Source organism: Colletotrichum fructicola (assembly GCF_000319635.2).
Source record: "Colletotrichum fructicola Nara gc5 chromosome Unknown KSG_Nara_v1_contig03, whole genome shotgun sequence".
Lineage (NCBI taxonomy): Eukaryota > Fungi > Ascomycota > Sordariomycetes > Glomerellales > Glomerellaceae > Colletotrichum > Colletotrichum fructicola.
The window spans coordinates 2090634-2109734 of NW_027094053.1; the positions used below are offsets into that span (position 1 = coordinate 2090634).

Consider the following 19101-nt stretch of genomic DNA (forward strand, 5'->3'; position numbering starts at 1 on the left):
CGGCAAACACAGATTAAAAGTACCTACGTAGCGGTAGGTAGGCTATGCAGGGACGCTGGCTCCTTGGACGGCCCGGTGCTCGTCTCTGCTAAACTCCCTAATTTGTTTGTACCTGCGAGATGGGAGGGAGATCCTGGATCTGGTCACCTGCGCACCCAACGGACCCTGGCTTCCCAGTCAAAATGCAATTTCTTCCGCGGCATGCCCCTTGTTCGTAGAGCACTGCACTAGTGAACGGCTTGTGTGTGCCGTGCACTGTTGAGACGCTGTGACTTTGCCGCGTACAGAGCTTACAGTGCAGAGAGGCAGACTAGGCATGAGATCAGACGAAGCATATTGGGCGGTTGCTCGTCGCTACCGAGCCGGGTTTGTTTGACTTAGCCGTTGTCACTTCGTCGTCAACTGAGGCGGTTATTCCATAACGATTAGGAATGCATCTACTAAACACACGAGCCGTAGTTTTGCCCGTTTGGCCATCTATGCGCATAAGCGACGCGCATGCACGAACGAATGTATGAGGTACGTACTGAGATAGGCCGCCTTGTTACTCTGTACTTCCGAGTCCACTTGCGCAATCATCGGCCGCCGCTGCTGGCGGCGAGCATAACTCGTACCGCTCTATGAAGACTAGGTAGGTAAGCTGGCATAAGCAAGCTCAGTCGGCCAGGCATTCGGCGACTTGTGTGTGTGTGGTGGGTGACATGCTGGGCTCGCCCCTACAATGTAATGATCTTAGAGGGAATCAGAGGTTATCACCGACGTAAAACTAGTGGAAGTACTGACTGACTACGGCGGACACTACACTATACGTTCTTGTTCACTGTTGGATGCACAAAGTAGCCCAGGTGCCTTTCCATGCTGCCAACTCGGCCTTGGCTCGCCCGCAGGGCGTTGTGTTCCTCCCGAGACGAGTCCTGTGAGTTCGTTCGTTCATTCGTCTTGTTGTTGTTATTGTTGTTGTCGTTACATGCCCGTGCTGTGTTGTTGCTGTTTCGTCGAGCAGAAAGAGGGGGGCGTATGTGTGTATGTGTGTGTGTTCTGAGAGTGTGGTGGGCGTGTGCAGCCGCCAGTGCAAGTGTAAGTGCAGGTGAGAGTGAAGTAGCTGCGGTAGGTGAGCGAGAGTGTGGATGGCCAAGAGCTGGGCTGGGCTGGGCGGATTGCACCGGGGAGAGGGACCGACCGAGGATGAGGGACAACTGGAGGTCGAGGAGGAAAAGGAAGGGGGAAAAAAAAAGGGAAAGAAAAAAACGCCAAAACCAATGGGCTATCACCCCTGTCTGCGCTCTATTCCGTGCCTGGACTGCGATTTACTACTGCCCAGCAGTGCCCGGCTTGTCTGCCATTCCAACTCCCTTCCGTCCCGCCCAAATCCCAACCCATCCCATCTTATTCCCTCTCATCCCCTCCCCTCCCACTCTCATCCCTCCTCCCACCCCCATCCCCCCTGTCTGCTCATCCTCTCTCTCCCCCCCCCCCCCCCCCGTCCTGTCGCTCATCCCTTGTCGTGTGTTTCCATCAATCAATCAATCTCCCATCCTTTTGCTGCCTCGTTCCATCCACATTCTTTCCTGTCCCCTTCCATTCCTTTACCACCCTCGCTTTTCCCTTCCCTTCCCTTTTTACTCCTCTCGTTCGCTCTCCTCTTCTGCGCCCCCACCTCTCCCGACCTCGTCTTCGAATCGTCGACCTCGACCTCCTCTCGCCTCCGTCAAGAATTCCCCGGGCGACGTCGATTCTTCGATTCTCAACCTGCGCCCCCTTTGCGCCTACGCGGTCCACCGAGTCGATCCTCTTCCGTCCCCTTATGTGCCACGAACGGATCTGACGACCCGACAAAGGTCTCGCGGACAAACGCCAACTTCCTCATGAATTCGCGATCGAAAATTGCTGTAATTCTTCAACCCGTGACGGACAACTAACCCACGTCCTTCCCGCACCCATCCGACGATTTCTCGTCGAGTCGCTCATTTTTACCACCTTGCAAAACACAACAAACTATACTTACACTCATTGACACATTTGTCAAGTACATTCGTTGAGAACCCCCTGACAAGTGAGTCCCGTCTTAGTCTAGCTATCGCCGGGCGCCACTGCTGACTCTACATGGAGACTACTAAATACTGCCAAAAATTGGTATCTTACAATCGCTAAAACAAAACTTCAATTGAAAATTCGATAATCGGGATTATTGTTGGGAAGGAAACATGCACGCCAAGTCTGCTCTTCTGGCCGCCGCCCTGGGCTTGGCAACCACTGCCTGCGCCGACCAGGAAAGGCCCAAGATTTACTTTCCCCGTCACGTCAAACGCCAGTTCACGAATTCCACGAGCACGAGACCCGAAACTTTCCCAGCACCGGAGAGCACGCCCTTCGACTCGACAACATCAAGTGGGCCGAGTTCGTCATTTAGTGACTTCCTGACCAGCTTGACCGACACTCTCAATCAGAATCCGTCATCCAGCGCTTCTTCAACAGAGATCCCCGCCGTCACATCACCCTCGCCTACGTCTACTGTCGCATCGACCCAGCTTGTCTCTTCAGGAGCCACTGAATCCTCTGTATCGCTGTCCACCGCAACTCTTGCAGATGGCAGTGTTACGACTGTTGTGATCTCCAGCACCATCGTCTTCGACCCATCAACGGAGACGACGGCGAGCGGTGCGGCTTCCACCAGCAGCCTCCCCCCCGTCATCGTGCCTACAACGAGCGAATCCTCGGCCGTTGCGACAAGCGATGCCTCTACAATCTCACCTCTGCCGACCACGACTCAGACGCCCACGCCGACAGCTGAAAGCTCCGCTGCCGCAACAACCCCGACGACTACCCCCGAGTCGTCCGCTGCTGCCGTTCAGTCTACCCCATCCCCGGAATCTTCTGTCCCTCAGTCATCCACCGCCCCTGAGTCGGCGACTTCGGTGGCTCAGTCATCCAACGCTGCAGAGACCACGCCGGCAGCTTCTAGTGCCGTCGAGTCTACCGCCGCATCCACGACTGAGGTGAACTCGACTCAGCCCACTGACGCCGCTCGTGTGTCCAGTGCCCCCGGTTCAAGCATTGTCGTTGCGCCAACCTCGGAGGCCGTCACGAGCTCAGCCGTCCCTGCTAGCTCTGAGATTGCCAGCAGCAGCAATCTGGCTGCTCCCACAACCCAGGCCGGGTCTATTTCAGTGCCGGAGACGACTCTCTCCATCTCTTCCTCTGGTATCTTGCTTGCCCCGACTGGTGTCGTGAGTGAGACGTCAACTTCGGAGTCCAAGACCTCTGCTGCGGAGTCGACTTCGATTCCCGAACAGCAAACTTCCGGCGTCGTTGCTTCGAGCGTTGCTCCCAGTGTCAACATTACGGAGCCCGCAGTGTCCACTTCAGCCCAGTCCGTCTCACTACCTGCCGAAACCACTTCCGCTGCCGTTCAATCCTCTGCTCCCGCCGAGAACGCCTCCACAGATACTACTATTTCCGCCACTCGCCTGCCAACTTCAGTTGCTTCTTCCGAGGCCCCCCAGACAACGAAGCCTACGAACCCGCTGGAGCCCATTGTTTCCCTGATATCCAGCGAAGTTCCCATCATCAACGCAACCTCTGCCGAGCTCCCCGCCGCTTCCTCCTCTGCCGCTTCGTCCGACGTCCCTATCCTGACGCCCACTGCTCTCCCATCGCCAACTGATCGTACCACGACATCGGCAGTGCCTACCGACCCCATTGTGAATCTTACCTCGGCACTTGAGATCTCGACTGAGCCGACTACGTCCGTGCCGGTTCCTAGCGACCCTGTTGTTAACATCACTTCATCAACCGAGCTCCCCGTGTCCGTTCCCACCACTGTGCTTTCTTCTACGGAAGGCATAATCAACGCTACGTCGACGGAGATTCCTGTGGGAGAAACGTCAACTAGTAAGCCGGTTACTTTGACTAACAGCATTGTCACGTCTGCACCCACAACTACAGCGACTGGTTCCGTGGAGCCCATCCCTGTCAACTCCACTTCGACCGAGGTTCCCATTACTAGCGGACTCCCGACAACAACTGAGCTCCCTTCTTCTGTGACTTCCATTAGCAACACCACCGATGCTGAGAGTGCGACCTCTGTTCCGGCGTCCACTGCTTCTATCCCGCCGACAACTATCGCAAACGAGACTGCTCCTGTGACCGAGACATCCGTTCCGGTTACCTCCCAGCCTACGACTACTCAGCTTCCGGTTGCTACATCTACTGCCATCCCCGTCAACACCACCGAAACGCCTGTTGTTCAGACCACACCTACGGTATCGACTCCTCCTGCCTCGACCACACCCGTCATCACCAGCATTCCTGCCACGGCTACGATCACCGACTCCGAGTCCTGGCTTCCTACCACCATCATTGTGGAGCAATCCACCTCAATCAGTACTCCTACCGAGGCTCTGGCCCCCACGACGACAGCCCCGTTGCCCTCTGACCTCCCCAAGGTCATCAGCCCGCCTGACCCTAACGTTGAGAAGCCGAAAGACTCCACCCTTCTGCAGATTGGCTTCTTGCACGGCGAGAACTACCAGCACGTCAGCAAGAACCCCAACGCTGCAGCTCAGATCTTCAGCTGTCTTCCCAAGGCTTTGGCCGACGCAGCAGGTCTCGACCTGACCCAGATCAAGATGCAGAAGCTTGTTCCTTACGACACCTCTCAGACTCTCGGCTACATTACCACCCTGGCCAGGTTCTACTATCCTACTAGCATGGTTGATACCCTGCGCATGGATATCAAGATTCCTAACTCTGCCATCTACAACAACCCTGACCAGCTTGTCTTCAACCTCACTCAGAACATCAACCCTGCCATTGAAATTATTCCGGGCATGGAGGATGACCCCAACGCCACTGGTGACGGCGGCTCATCGTCCACCGATGCTGCCAACCCCAACGACCCTTTCAACAACGATAATAACGAGCAGACCCCCATCCAGAAGGGCACTGCAGCGGCTATTGGAATCGGTGCTGTTGGTGTTGCTGCTGCGTACGGCGCCGCCATGTTCATCATTGCTCGCCGCTACAAGCAAAAGAAGCAGGCCCACCGCCGCGCTAGCTCCCTCACCTCGTCTGAAATGCGTTACACTGGCGCGGGCAGCCCCCCGATGATGGGCGGGGCTTTGATGAGCAGGGACTTCTCTAACTACGGTGGAGTCGCCGGTGGCCGAGACAGTCATGGCAGTGGCCGCACGAACCGCAGCGGCCCGGGTAATTCAGCAAGGACCGCGATCATCTCTGCCCCCGTTGCTGCTGAGAATTCACTCGGTTGGAATTGATTGACGACCTAAACGCCATTTTCCATATTTGTCACCATTTACGCTTCGATACCCTTCGGGAGGATCCTGTTTGAATGAGATGCCTGGCGATTGCCCGGTGTCGAACCGATGGCAGTTAGAGAGGGCATAATACATTCGGTATATATGTCTTTGGCCATGAGCTATCAGCTCGAAAGATTTCTTTCCTTTTCTTTACTTCATGTCTGGCAGTACGTACCATTCTACTCACCGGGCCAGGGGTGTCGACGGTGTTGTCACCCTGTCCCCCAACCGTATTACCATATTCTCGATGTCGCTGTACTTGGGCTGTTCCACCTTCCGTCCCCCACCTTGCCCAGGAGGAACATTCTTTGGAATATCGAGACTTTTTATCTTATTTTTTAATATTTTGTATCTGTGCTCTGGATCTATACATGGGGCGAAAAGCGGGATGGGTGATGCAATGGAGCCATATCAACGAGTGGCGATGAGTTCGGAGTTGGATTATGGCTGGCGATACCCTGGGGGAAAAGAACCAGGCTGGGTTCCCTTGTACATCTTTTGCTTTCTTGTTTTGCAGATGAAGAGGCGTCTATAACACTGCGCCTCGAGCTCGCAGCTCCACCTTTGTCCTGTGTTATTTCCCCCGCTTGTCAGGTTGAGATGTGCCTATGTCACTGAGGCTGTCGGACAAGGGGTCGCCTCATTCGTATATTTGTCGCAGATACAGCGAATAGAAAAAAAAGAAAAAAAAAATCAAAACCACTGCGTCCGAAGGTCCAGCAATGCAATGTGTGTTGACCTGCGTAGGCTGTAAATAGAATCCAGTATTAGCTTCGTTAACGTACATGAATGAGTATTCATATCTGGGTTTACAGCACTAGGATGGAGTTTTCCAATACCACGGGTGGCTTTCATGCGGCACGGCCACCGCCCCCCTTATCCGTGTCATGTTATCAAGTCTGCCTGAGAGGTGTCTGCCTAGACGACCTCACCACACACATCTCATGCGGCAGTCTAAATCGACAAAACTTTCGGATGCCATTCTGATGATTTGGCTAGGGTCCTGCGTCTGACTCATTTCACAGAGAGAATTTCTTGCGTAAGCGAATAAGCCCGCAGGATATGAGGATCGAAACTGAGCGAGCTACGAGAAATGAAGAAGGTAGGAGCAGCACTACACCCAAAGTTTCTCGAGACATGACCTGCCTTAATTTTGAGACGCTGCTTTTACAAGTTGGGTCGTCCTAGCTGTATGTTGTGATGATTCTGCTGTTGGCGGCCATGGGTATGAACTGCTTCTGAGGCCGATTTGACATGCGCAAGGCACGGGCGAATGGTTTAGTGGTATAATATTCGCTTAGCATGTGAGTGGTCCAGGGTTCGATTCCCTGTTCGTCCATCTTTTTTGGGACTTTTTTTGCAAGCTAGTCCTAAACTGAAAAAAAATAATAAAAAAAAATTGACCGTTTCTGAACGTGATATTTGATACTGCCCACACGTTGCAAGCTGCAGTCTGTTAGGAACGTAGCCGCATCAATAAAGACGCCAGATAGCTTGCTGCGCTAACAAGGCACGTAGGTCTACATCGTCCGATAACCATCGCCTACAAAAATTATACGCAGGAAGTGTAGGGCATATACACAGTCTCTGTTTGACTTTTACTATTTTCACTGCTTGAAGCAAGTTTTTACTGGGTTTATAACTTTACTGGGTTTATAAATTGCGGCCATCAAATGTTAGGAAGGAACTTCATCAGGGCGTGGTCTCATCGATTAAATCAGTATGTATGAACGTAAAGGTATAGGCTTTTTGCACGATAGTGTCCCTTGCGCTCTAGCTGGCTGGCGCCGTCACCGTGGTGGCATTCGTCTTCTCTGGCTTGGATGATGGCTTGCGACTTGCCCTACCAACAATCTTCTCCGTCCAATTCCAGCCTCCGAGCGGCGTCGATGATCGCGCCTTGTCCTTGTCTTTGGGGCCTGTCGGTGATGTGGGGCTTCTTGCACTGGCTGTCGTTGTTGTAGTATCGCTGTCATCGCTGTCCGCCCAGTCACGTTCGCTCCACGTAACCGAGTCGACACGCTCAGGCGGTCGCGGAGGCCGATTTGCCCTCGGCGGACTGGCTGAGGAGCTTCGGGATGACGAGCGGCGCTTTGGGGGTGGCTGCATGTCAGGGACCATGTCTTCCGCCTCTCTCTGGGAGTTGGGGGACAGAAGCGCCGTCCCCAGAACATCGCTCGCGCCATCTCCGGTAAACGAAGCACCACTATCGTTGACCTCATCGCCAAACTTATTAGGTGGCAGGCTGATATCGTTGGCTCTTTCCCCAGTTGGCTCGTCAGCATCACGTGTCCTCGCCGTAGCGGAGTCGCTAAAGTGGGCGTCGACGAGATGCTTCACCACAGGCCAACCATAGGCATTGGCGAACATTCGACGGACGATGATGTTGTTGTGAGCGTCTGGCTCTAGCTTGACCAAGACCTTCCTCCAAGCGAGTCCACGATGATAAGCACGTGCAATCTTCTCTTCAACCCGCATCTGCGATGCGTCAATCTCCTCATCGGCGCCCTTGTTTGGGTTTGTGTTGGCTGTGTCATCGTAGTCTCTGGTTGAATCCATGGTACCTTCATGTGAAAACCGGTGAGATGGATGCGGAGACGAGTCCGTACTAGTCCTCGACCCTCCAGAGCCAGTCGAGGCGGCCCTTCGGAAAGTGCCTCGCCGAGAAGCCAACGACCCCGTGGGCTTCTTCTTCAACGGCGGAGGCGGAATATCAGCAGGCTGGTAGACACGGTCATGGAAGATTGCGCGAGGCCTTTTGGATGGGTCGATCAGGTATTCGGTGGTAGGAATTTTGGGGTTGATCAGGTCGTGAGCGGACTCGAAGAAGCTCGTTCTCGGCGGGGCAATATGCCGATTCTCTCCTCTTTCAAGTTCGTGGCCGGCAGTGACCTTGGAGGAGCCACCAGATGACTGCGATATCTCGTCAAAATTGATGGTCTGACTTCTCCTGTAAATCTTGTGTTGCTTGTTGGATATGGGTGGTGCCTTGGGCTGCGAAGAGTCGCTGCTCTTGAACATGGAAAAGAAGCCGGCGAATGGTCCACCACTATTTGCGTCTTTCCCGCCCTCAGGTCCATCTTCATTATAAGGCGTGGGTACAGACCGCAAACTAGCCCTATCATCTTCCATCATTGCGTTCCGCGGTGGCTGTGGAACCTCGACTGCATTGGACGGGGCCGTGGGGGTGATGTTGCCGGACTGGTCGTCGGGCGTCGCATCGTCTTCCGGAGGGAGCATGCTAGTTCTCCGAGGTGTAGGAGCCAAGCTACCGCCGGTTAGTTCAGCCCAACCGGCACCGACCAGAGTCTCAACCAAGCCAGCGTCTCGCCGGGCCTTCTCCACGCGTCCCAATCCTTGCCAGTCCAAGAACAAGAGACAGCTAGTTCTGAGTGGCACAATGCCATCGTTGACAACGTTGGAGTACACCGTCCGGTTGCGAAACTTTTTCAGGGCAGTGTGAGCCGGTCCCGTCGGTAGGATCCTCAGCAGAGGCTTTGACTCTGGCTGAACTTCTCCCATGACCCTCTTGTGTGCGCTCTCTCCGAGGTTGCTGACGATTGCCCCCCACCCGCTCCTTGCGATGGTCGGCGCCCTCCAGGTTAGGCCAAGATCCTGGCCGGTTCTGCCTACCAGCCCGAAGTCGAGGGCAAATTTGACATAGAGAGGGTTCTCGTTGCTGAGACCGAGAAAAGGCGTGGCAAGAGCAACAAAGTTGATCGGTTTGATAATGTTGAAGAACTCTGGGGAGTGTTTCTGAATGTATGCAACGGCGTATGTTTGTATCAATCCACCCAGTGAATGTCCGATGAAACTGATGCTGGTAATGGTAAAGGGACGCTTCTCTTGTATCTCTTCTTTGTGTATAGTGCTGTGTTTGTGGGCTGCCTTGTTGCTGTCTGGTTCAGATTTGTTAAAAACGGCAGCGACTGCTGATTCGGCGTGTCCTTTCTTGGGCGGAAGAAAGGGCTGATCGGGGTAGGACATGGAGAGAACGTATCTAGCCAGTCTCTTACCCAGGTATTTAATACCCCTCTCCGTCCTTGTCGCATTGCCAGAGAAGCCTCGAACAATGACTTCCTCATCATCTCCGTCGTCCTCTGCAGGAGAGTCATCTTCGGGGACAGTCTCCTGTGAAGAGCTGGCCCCGTTCGTATCGGCATGTTCTTTGCTTTTTCTTTCTGCACGCTCCTTGGCACGTCTGGCCTTGGCATCAATCTTGGCCTGGGCTACCGTAGAATCAATGCTCTCCTTGAGATAGAGCATGTCTGCCCCGAGGTTACTGTGTAAGCCATGAGTCAAGACTACCAAATGGACCTTCTTTTGCTTCTCTTCGGGTTTCTTTTCGGTCGGAGCACTGCTGTCGTGGGCGACGCTCTCGACGGGCTGGTCCTTACGAGGCCGGCTCTTGAAACGGTCAATGTTGAGATCATCCCAGCCCGGAAGCCTCGGAGTATTCCACAATGCGGCCGTGTCCTCAACCTTGAGCTCGATGGCTTTGGAGAAGACGCCCTTCGGCTGCGCCGGATGATGTCCGTCCTTGGCGCCTAGGCTCTGCTGAAAGTCGGCGACCTTGCCGGGTTGCGGTACCTGCGCCTGGCCACCAATGACGGGCAGAGAGTAGCTCAAGTTCAGGGACTTGGCATCTCTTGCTATTGTCACCTCGTAGCCTACGGCAGCCGAGGTCGAGAAGATGACTTGGGACGATACCTCGACGATCCACGTTGCGCTTTCGATCTCGTGGTCCGGGGATACGCCAAAGTGACTGCCTCCTCCGGTCCCGGCACTCTGCCTTATATGCTCCGGGACAATCAGTTCGCTCTCCCAAGAACCGCCAGCCTTGAGCATGGGCTCGAATTCGGGAACACCATAGCGACGGGGGTTGGCGAACTTGACGTTGGGGTCGAAGTTGGAGGGGTAAGCGGCGGCGGAAAGAGTGTAGGGGCCGTGGACGAAGGCGGCACGAAGGGCGATTGCTGAGGTGTTGCGGACGCGCAGGTAGAGGCGCTCGGGCGAAGGCAGAATTCGGTCTTGAGAGGGTGTGTAGGTGACGGTATAGCGGACGACCTCGCCAATCTTGACGCTCCCGACTTGGTAGACGAGAAGCATGGTGGTATCGAAGAGTGTGCTGGGTGCGCCGATGGGGTTCGGTTCGGTGCGGATGGACAGAGGTAGAGAGCAGGTCCGGCGTATATAACGAGAGAGCTGCTATCGTCGGTCTGTTGGTGACGCCGTCATCTCCGATCGGGTCGCTTCGGTGGCGGCAGACGGGGAAGTGAAGGGGTCGTCGAGTTTGTCGTGAGCGAAAAGCCCGATGAAGTGGCAGCGACGGTCAGATCAAGGGAATAGCGGGAGTCCGGTCGCGTGTTCGATCTCGCATTCGCACGGAGGGTGGGAAAGAGTGGTGTCGAGAGGGCATACGAGGCGTATCCCACACATGCAAGAAGGAAAAGGAAAGTATAGTAGGACGTGTAGTAAATAGGACGGGTAACAGGACAAGGAGGATGGGAAAGCGATGGAAAAGCGATGGGATAAGGTGAAGTAAGGTACCCCAGGAGCGGTAGTCGGGTCGGTGGTCGGGGGATGTGAGGCTGGAAAGCACGAGCAGCTCTTCGTCTTGGAAGGCGAAAGCTCAAACTCGCAGCCCAAAAGGTAAAGTAAGGCACGTTCGGTTCCGGGTTTTGAGCGCGTGCCTATCCCCCAACTTGGCAAGGTAGTAAGCCTTTACAACAACTGCGACAGCGCATCAGCAGAAGCAGAAGCAGACAAAGTCGGGAAGCAGCCATAGCCCGGGAGCGATGGCAGGATTGGATAGGCACGAGGAAAACCCAAGACCCCGGGGACGCCAAGCAAGAGTTGCTTGCAGTGCTTGCAGAGAGCGCACAGCACAATGATGCAACCTTCTCAGCGGGACGTCAAGCAACGCGAGTCTTCATTGGATGCCACCAGCGCAGCTGGGGGCAAGGCATCCGGAAGTCGAGGACGTGGACCAGGGCCAGGACGGATAGTATGTACCTAGGTACTTGGTAGGCCCACTAAGGTATGGAACCTACCTTACCTACCTAGGTACCTACCTACTGAGCACAAGTGCGATGCGCCACTGCCGAATCAAAAGACGGCCCTCTCGCCTCACCATCCCATGATGATTCCCATCCGAGTGCCGCCGTACTTAATGGGCATCTCGGTTTGACTTGGATGATCGGTCCAACATGGAGGTCGCTGCTAAGCTCAAGGGCTGGCTTTCGCCCCACGCAGTCCATACCCAAGCCAATTTCACCTCAAACTCATCATCTAAAGTCGGTCAGACTCAGCACTTTACGACAGAAGCGTCTTGCAGGAACGGGCTCTTGGTCCTCGCCAACGCCAGAAAGTCAATATATTACTTACTCAAAGAGAAGAGAGGGTGTGCGGTCCAAGTGCCACAGCAAAACCAAGCATGCTCATCCTCGCCTCCCCGGTCCTTGCTTGCAGTCCCGCCTGTCCTGCTTTCCACGTCTCAATGGATGCCCAGGCGCAGGCATCGTCTGTCTTGGCAGGGGACCAGGCCCGATCGATATGTGTTAAAGGCATTTTTGCGCCCTGTGGACGTGCGCCCATGTGCACTGGGGGTGCATCCGAGTGCCGCCGCTTACTGTGTATTACTATACGTACGCAGCACACCCATTGTTGTTGTAGCTGTGAGATGCTGCGTCGCATACAGGAGTGCAACCGGCACTACCCTGAGATCTGAGATGGGCATCAATGCGAACAACAGCCAGGAACCGCACCACGTCACGTTCTGCCCCACCCGCCACGACCGCCGCCACGGCAAATGGGCCTCGAGCCTCCCCCGCTGACACAGGTACAGAGCGAGTCAAGATCCGCCGCATGCCTCAGTCTCGTTGATCCCGGACCTGGGTCCGTAGCTAAGGTAATTAAGGTGAGCCTCGACTTTGCAGGCCGCCATATTGCCGCCATATGCCTTGGCAACAACCACCAGACTCCTCTCGTCCCACAATCCTCTCGGCCAACGGCAGCATGGAGATTGCCCATCTAAAGTGCAAGGCAACACAAAGCTTGTTCGATCCAAAAGGTCGACAACACGGCCTGCCAGAGACAAACTTTACTTCGTTGGGCCACGCCTTCGGACGACAATGCACATGAGATTCGTTCCCGCTCCTCGCCGCGCCGCACAGAAGCGAACTGACCGAGGCAGAGATTTCACATGAGAAACAGCCTAACAGCACCCAGTCCGCAAGCGCAGCGCAAAGTAACGCCGGATAAACCTTTGCTGCGACGTTCTTTCCTAGAACTAGAATATACACGTTACAGTCCTCTCTCAGCAACCAGAAACTCTTACGTCCATGCCCACCTCGGGATATCACACGCCTAGTGCTACAAGCATGAACCCATAAAACGGCAAATTGCCTCTCCAAGTGCGCCACGCCAACCAAACGGCCAAATAACAAACCCCCGTAAATCATTTCGTGTGTCCTGTGTCCGGTGTTATGTGCTGTCATTGAGATACCTTGTTGGTTTGGTCCTGATCTTCTGTCGTAGTACAGGGTCGTTATGCCCGGGAACCGTCTTCCGGGTCTCCTGGGTGGACATGATTCCGCCACTCAAACACCCGGTTCATCCCGCGGCCGGGTCCTGTGAGGCCAGCGAGCGTTGAAGACTTGGGTTCCGCGTGTGGACGCCGCCGACTGGGCGTGGCGTGTATCGCTGCCTCTGCCTCGTAGTCATGAGCCACACGTCCATGTACTACTCGCTCTGAGGGTCGCATGGTTCTGGCGCTGTTATACAGTTCCTCCTCCATAGTGTGTCGCCGAAGCATCGGCATTGGCGGCGGATGCCCCATTCCTAGGGGCGCCGTCAAAGGAGGAGGGGGCCCCATGGGGGACGCCGTCATCGGCCCGAGAGGCGAAATCGTATGCGGCGGTGGTGGCCCCATCATCCCCGACCGGGAGGGGCCGCCCGGGCTGGAACGGAACTCCGAGAAGCGCTCAGCCAGGCGCTGGCCCATCGAGTCTCGTTGGCTCATCGTATCCTGAGGGAGGCCTCGTGCCCGGTTGACGCCTGACATGTAGTCGGTCGGCGTGGGGCGCTCGAAAGCCGCCGGTGGCGTTGGTGCGGGTGGCACTGGTGGTCCGGATACGAATACGTCGTCAGCTTCTCTGCGATAATCATCACTTGCGTAGTTTCCAATCGTTGTGTTGGCGCCAGTAAGTTCCCCGTATCCTCTGTCAAGAACGTCGTCGTCTCCGTAACTCGAAAATCTGCGCGTGTCGTCGTCACGGTTGTCTTGAAACCTACGAACGAGTCTGTCTTCGTAATCTTGGGACCGAGACCGAGGTGACGGCCCCGAGCGAAGCGCCGGCCGCATGCCCCTGGATGTCATGGTCAAATCCAGCCTTTCAAGCCGCTGGATCACTGCCGGAATTTGTACGTCGGGAAGCCTATCCGCGTCTGTCGTGTCATAATTGAACCATGGGCAGTCGCAGTTCTTCCATTTGACGCCGCAAATCATGCAGAATTGCGCTCCGCAGCGACTGCTATCGTCAGCAAAGCCCCGATCGCAGACAGACGGTCGACCAATGATGCTTACCATGTCATATGGTTGCAGCCTTCCTCGAGTTCAATCATGTGATTGCACTTGTAGCATCGCTGCCAGCCGGCCTCTTTGGCCTGCTCAAGAAATCTTGTGGTGTCTTCATCGTCGGGACAGTCTCTTGACGAGTGCCATTTCCCTTTGCAAGAGCAGCACACATCAGTTCCGCATACCCTGCAGGAGCCGCACTTGCGACTCCCTCTGCGATAGATGTCCGATGGTCTGATCCATGCTCCGCAGCGTCGCGAGGAGCAGTAGATCCGGTTACGGGTCGAGTACTCCAAATACTTTCTGTTCCAATTCATCTTGAAGTCAGATGACAGCAGACGCTCGACATACTTGAGCGGGATGACATCTGGCGTGCAGCACCTGGGAGGCATAGACTGGGGATCCGTGATGGAAAGCTGGAATCGCCATTCAAGACAAGACTCGCACATGCGGTGGCCACATTTGAGCTTCGGAACTTTCGAAGACCGATGTTCGTCCATACAAATCATACACTGTGCCCTGCAGTGATATCATTAGCACGTGGCACACCAGAGGAATATTGACTCCGGAGGCTCCTAGACGGCGACTCACATTTTGACAGGTTTCTCGGGCGAGCGAGAACGTACGCTCCTGGCGAGCCTTTGGCCCATGAAATTAGATGAATGTTTAGTCGACGAAGCTGTGCTGTGCGATGTGACCTGGGATGCCGCCCCCGAAAGAGTGTGGGAGCGTCGAATCATCCGAGAGTCTCTATACACAACATCTGACTGATGTCTTCTGGAAGGTCTGCTCGGGCCAACATCAGAATCACCTCGGTAAGGGAGCGTTCCGTATGCCAACCTTTTGGAGGACGTAGGAGGTTTGGAGACCATCTCGTAAGTCTTCGCTGGAGGCCGGTGTTGGCTCGGCCTCCTTGCGGGACTGTGGGAGCGCTGCCTCGAGAAATGCCTCTCGGAAGCCGAACGAGACAGACGAGAGCGATGCCGCAAGGGAGATCTGCTGCGTTCATCGAGAGACTGACGCGATTGTCGCGGCGTGTGCACGGTCGATTCATCGTCTTCTTCCACATACACGATTTCCTTAATCTTCCTGCGGCGCTTGGGCGTCTTCTTCTTTCTCTCCTCTGGAGGGAGCCGCCTTTCCTCCAGCACGAGGCGGTGCGTGCGTTTCTCATGCTTCCCTCTCTCCTTCTCCCGCTTCGCCCTCTCGTGCCGTCTCTGGCGTTTCTCTTCCTGGGTCGATATACTGGTCGCTGACTCCTCGTCCGTCTCGGTGTCCGTGCCAGACTCTGAAGATGTGGAAGATCTCTCCCTTGCGTAAGGTCGACGGGGCCGGGAGGGTTGGGCGGCTCTTGGGCTCCGAGCACGCCGAGGACTCACCCTCCGGCCGGGCATGGGCGACTCGGTCTCGCCAAAGTCATCATAGGCGTAGTCTGCGGCTGGATATCGTCCCCTTCTATAGGTTTCCGTCACTGGGGCTCTCGACAGCACAGGTACGGGCATCGTCTCGATGACGGTGGCAGACGCGCCGCTGCTGTTCCTGGAGGTTCGGCTTCGTCCGGGGGACGAAGTTATCTCGGGTCCTTGTATAAGGTCTTTGGGCCTCCGATATGGGAGCGAATCTAAGAACGTCTCACCATCGGCACGCCAACCATGGTCAGCGACAGGCAGCGGCCCTTGAGGGTAGCGGCGTCGGGTCGTTGTCCTGTGCCAGTCTTCCACATCTCGGTAGGCCATTGGGCGTCAGAAAGCCTCATCCGGGAGAGGGAGCGGGAGGAAATTGGGATCGAGGCAGGACGGGACGGGAAGTCGTGAGTCGAGGGTGTGGGAAAAAGGGCAGCGGAACAGCTGGTTGCTCGCGAGTGGGTGGACTTAATGCATGCCTATAGCTGTGATTGGGCTTGGATGACGGGTTGCATGTCGGCCATGCACTATGCAGGCGGGCGAGAGATGATATGGCGCGCCCTAAGAATCGGGACGATGGCGATTGTTTGCCTCGCTCTCGTGAGGTATCAATCGGGCAGCAGCGCAAGCTGTTTGGTCGGGTTGTCGTGTGCTGTGGAGAGGTGAGAATTGAGAGGGACCAAACAGGATGCGGGCTGCTTCCTGTCTGCTGGGCGGCTGGTGGGATCACGAAATACCCAGATAGGTAGACGATCGAGGTGGTCAAGCCAGGCTACCTTACGTACGGACTTGGAACCAAGTAGTCAAGGTAGGCAAGGTAAGTAGGTAGGTAAGGTAGGCAGTAGACATGACAGATGGAACGAGGGGTTCTTGTTTATTCGGCGGTACAAGACACGTCTAAGGCAAGGAAAGCAGGCAGCCTAAGGTTGCCGCGAGTGGCTGTCCCCAGTCCCATAAGGGCAGAAAAGCAAGCAAGGGAAGGGACATTTCCCGTCGAATCCTCAAACCTGAAAATGACTGCAACATGGCAAGGCCGTTTGTGTGTGTGTGTGTGTGTGTGAGAGAGAGAGGGAGAGAGAGAGAGAGAGTCATTCCATAGCCCGAGCTGCAGCTGCGAAAGGGGGTTAGGGGCGCCACAGATGCGGCAACCGATTGGTTCCCCTTCCACGTCCAGGGCTGCGTGTTGCGGCAGTGGGGTGGAATCGAGACGTTGCTGTCTCTGTGTGTCTCTGCCACTCACTCAGCTGCTCCACCTTGAGAAGGCAGATGGAAGCAATCAAAGTCGATTCATACAGATGCACCGGCCCGTTTGAAGTTGGTTCCATCACGTCGGCTTTCCGTCCCAGAAGATGCTGACGTGACAGACAGACGGCAAAGACACACGGCCGATGCGTCCGCCGTGAGTCGTCGTCTGAGCAGGCGGCCAGTCCGAACTCCTCCACCACCTGTTGCCAAGGTTGGCAGAAGGGACTGGACGGTTGGTTCACTTCAGTTCACACCGTGCGCGTCCAGCAGCGCGGGAGAGGAGTGAGGGGGCAGGAGGTGAAGTGCCTTGGGGAACGGTGAGGGAACCCTGAAGGATGCTTCGCGGGAGCGAACCGGAGGCTGAGCCTTGATGCTAGCGCTGTCGCTCTGCAGGGGCTGCCCTGGATGATCTGACCGCTCTGGCCGCCGTTGCCCTGGACCGCCCTGGATTTGCCCTGACGTGCCCTGATTTGTTGCCCTCCTAGAGCAGTCCCGACCCGTCCGTCTTACAAGTTACAACAGCCGTCTGCAGTGTGCGGACGTCGCAGAAGCGAGCGAGCCGCTGGAGTCACGCACCGTGGCGTCGCGCCATGCCATCTTGACCCATGACAACGGTGCCGGCCCGTCATGAGGGCTGTGATCTGACACATAGTCTCATTGTGCACTGAAGGAACCCAAGGTTACTCAAGTACCTACCTAGATACCTTACGTTGGCAATTGGATACGTAGTGCCTTGAGGTAAGGTGCTGAGGGTCTACCCTAACAATCCACTCTTCCCCACGATATCGAACACCGAAATCCCGCATGCTGTGCACAAGGTTCACCACAACGTGCAAAATCGGGCTATGCACCATAATGCACGTTAGCTAGTCTGAACGGCGTCTCGGTCTGCCGATGTCTGCCGTGCTTTCCCGTCCCGGTTGGTCGGTGCGGGGCCGGTCCGGTGGTCGGAGCTCCTGCCTGGTCTCGTGCGGCTGACCGCCTTATCTCATGCCCGGATTCCTTGGCTCAAAATTTCGCAGAATGCATCCTGACCAAGAAATGCGAGCTAATAGAGGCCTGGTGGCTGGATTAATTAGAGAAAGAAGCAGATTAACGGCAATTCCTAACTCTATACAGGTATATACTAATACCCGAGCTCCAAGTGCTTTATTCGGGGAGAACTCCCTTGGGACATCACCTAACTCAGAAGGAATCGACTACAACGACGAGAAGGACGACGAGAAGGACGACGAGAAGGACGACCAGACCGCTGCTCACATGAGGACTGTATATTGTATCCACTAGCATTTCAGGCGGGTAGATTCTCTTGAATGTTCATAGCATAGTTATGGTGTTTCAGCTCGTGTACTTTAAATTTGTGCACGTAGCGTCAACGGCAATCTACTAGGAGTGAATGCGATTTGTTGACCTCAGTGGCCGCTCTTTGAGATACAGCTCCTCTGGTAACGTACCTGTTTTGGTACATCTCAACATGAGACTGCTGGAGATGCGTGGCCAGGCGAAAGTTGCCGCTCTTGCAAGCAAGACCGAACTCACCGCAACCCCGGCGCATCGAGCAGACTATAAAGCGCACAAATACCGGCATCTGCTTCTTTTCCTATGCGGCGGCGCCAGCATACAATTTCTCGCATCCATCGCCAATTTTGACAGTCCGCGTTCGCTCGGATTGGTGGATCTTCCGTCCTCCACACGACATCCTGCACCTCCCCCGATGCTTCGGTCCCACGATTGCCCGTGCAGGGCCATCTGGTCCGTTCCCGCATCCTGGACTCCCGGCTCTGAACCCCACATCCGCACCGGCACTCGAAAACGGATACTTGGTCCCGGTACCACGGTGCCTTTTGCCTCCTTCCAGAGCTGAAGAGTCATCTGTCAGGGAGGTTTATTACGCAGTGGTTCGTTCATGTCCCACGTGTGCTCTGAGGAGGTTCCCGGAAAAGAAGAAAAAAGTGGGGGGTGGCAGCGACATAGCGGCGATTGACCCTCGCATTCCTTTGGACCGACGCCGCCAATCCGCGGGCTCGGAACGCATGTTGATGTCGAACAGACACTGACGAGCAGAGAGGTGCTATCTCACCACGATCGAATGCCGGCTATCGACTTGGAGGCCGTCGGTTGGCTATGTGGCGCGCGCCAGTCCTCGTGCATAGACAATGACAGCCAGTTAATATGAGGCATGCCGGCACCCGCGTTGTCGATAGATACCTTGACTGCTTCCAGAAGGCGCGATATGAAGCTACCAATATCAACTCGTCATTATTCATTGATTCCTTGTCCACAAAAAGCACGGAAATCTGGACATGTTTACATTTCCTCACCCGCGCACATCTCCATCAAATGGGCCGTGTTCGATCAAGAACCCACAAGATAGACAACCGCGAGATTGACTGCATGTTACCAAGAAATCGCGACGTCTCCTAATGACAAGGAAGAGTACAACATAGAGTCAGCATAGCGCGCCTCGTGACTGCCCTGTATGTGAGATCGCTTGACATGCATCCTCCAAGTCTTTCCCCTTGCGTGCATGCAACTCATGGGTGGGAACCCCGCGCAG

At 55.4% G+C, this 19101-nt stretch overlaps 3 protein-coding genes across 3 annotated transcripts; 1 reads left to right on the forward strand and 2 right to left on the reverse strand.

Annotated features, from left to right (window-relative positions):
• Positions 1-2204: 2204 nt before the first annotated feature.
• CGGC5_v005356 (uncharacterized protein) lies at positions 2205-5276 on the forward strand (the record flags this gene model as incomplete). The annotated part of the gene is made up of 1 exon (XM_032035620.1): positions 2205-5276. The coding sequence occupies one exon, from the start codon at positions 2205-2207 to the stop codon at positions 5274-5276; it is 3072 nt and encodes a 1023-aa protein (XP_031885507.1).
• A 1815-nt stretch (positions 5277-7091) lies between these two features.
• Positions 7092-10427, reverse strand: ROG1 (putative lipase ROG1; the record flags this gene model as incomplete). Its single annotated transcript, XM_032035621.1, has 1 exon — positions 7092-10427. One exon carries the CDS (start codon positions 10425-10427, stop codon positions 7092-7094), a length of 3336 nt encoding a protein of 1111 aa, XP_031885540.1.
• Positions 10428-12867: 2440 nt separating this feature from the next.
• Positions 12868-15619, reverse strand: ARI4 (putative E3 ubiquitin-protein ligase ARI4; the record flags this gene model as incomplete). The annotated part of the gene is made up of 5 exons (XM_066151441.1): positions 12868-13849; positions 13906-14415; positions 14488-14682; positions 14737-15470; positions 15533-15619. The coding sequence occupies 5 exons, from the start codon at positions 15617-15619 to the stop codon at positions 12868-12870; spliced, it is 2508 nt and encodes an 835-aa protein (XP_066009106.1).
• Positions 15620-19101: the final 3482 nt, after the last annotated feature.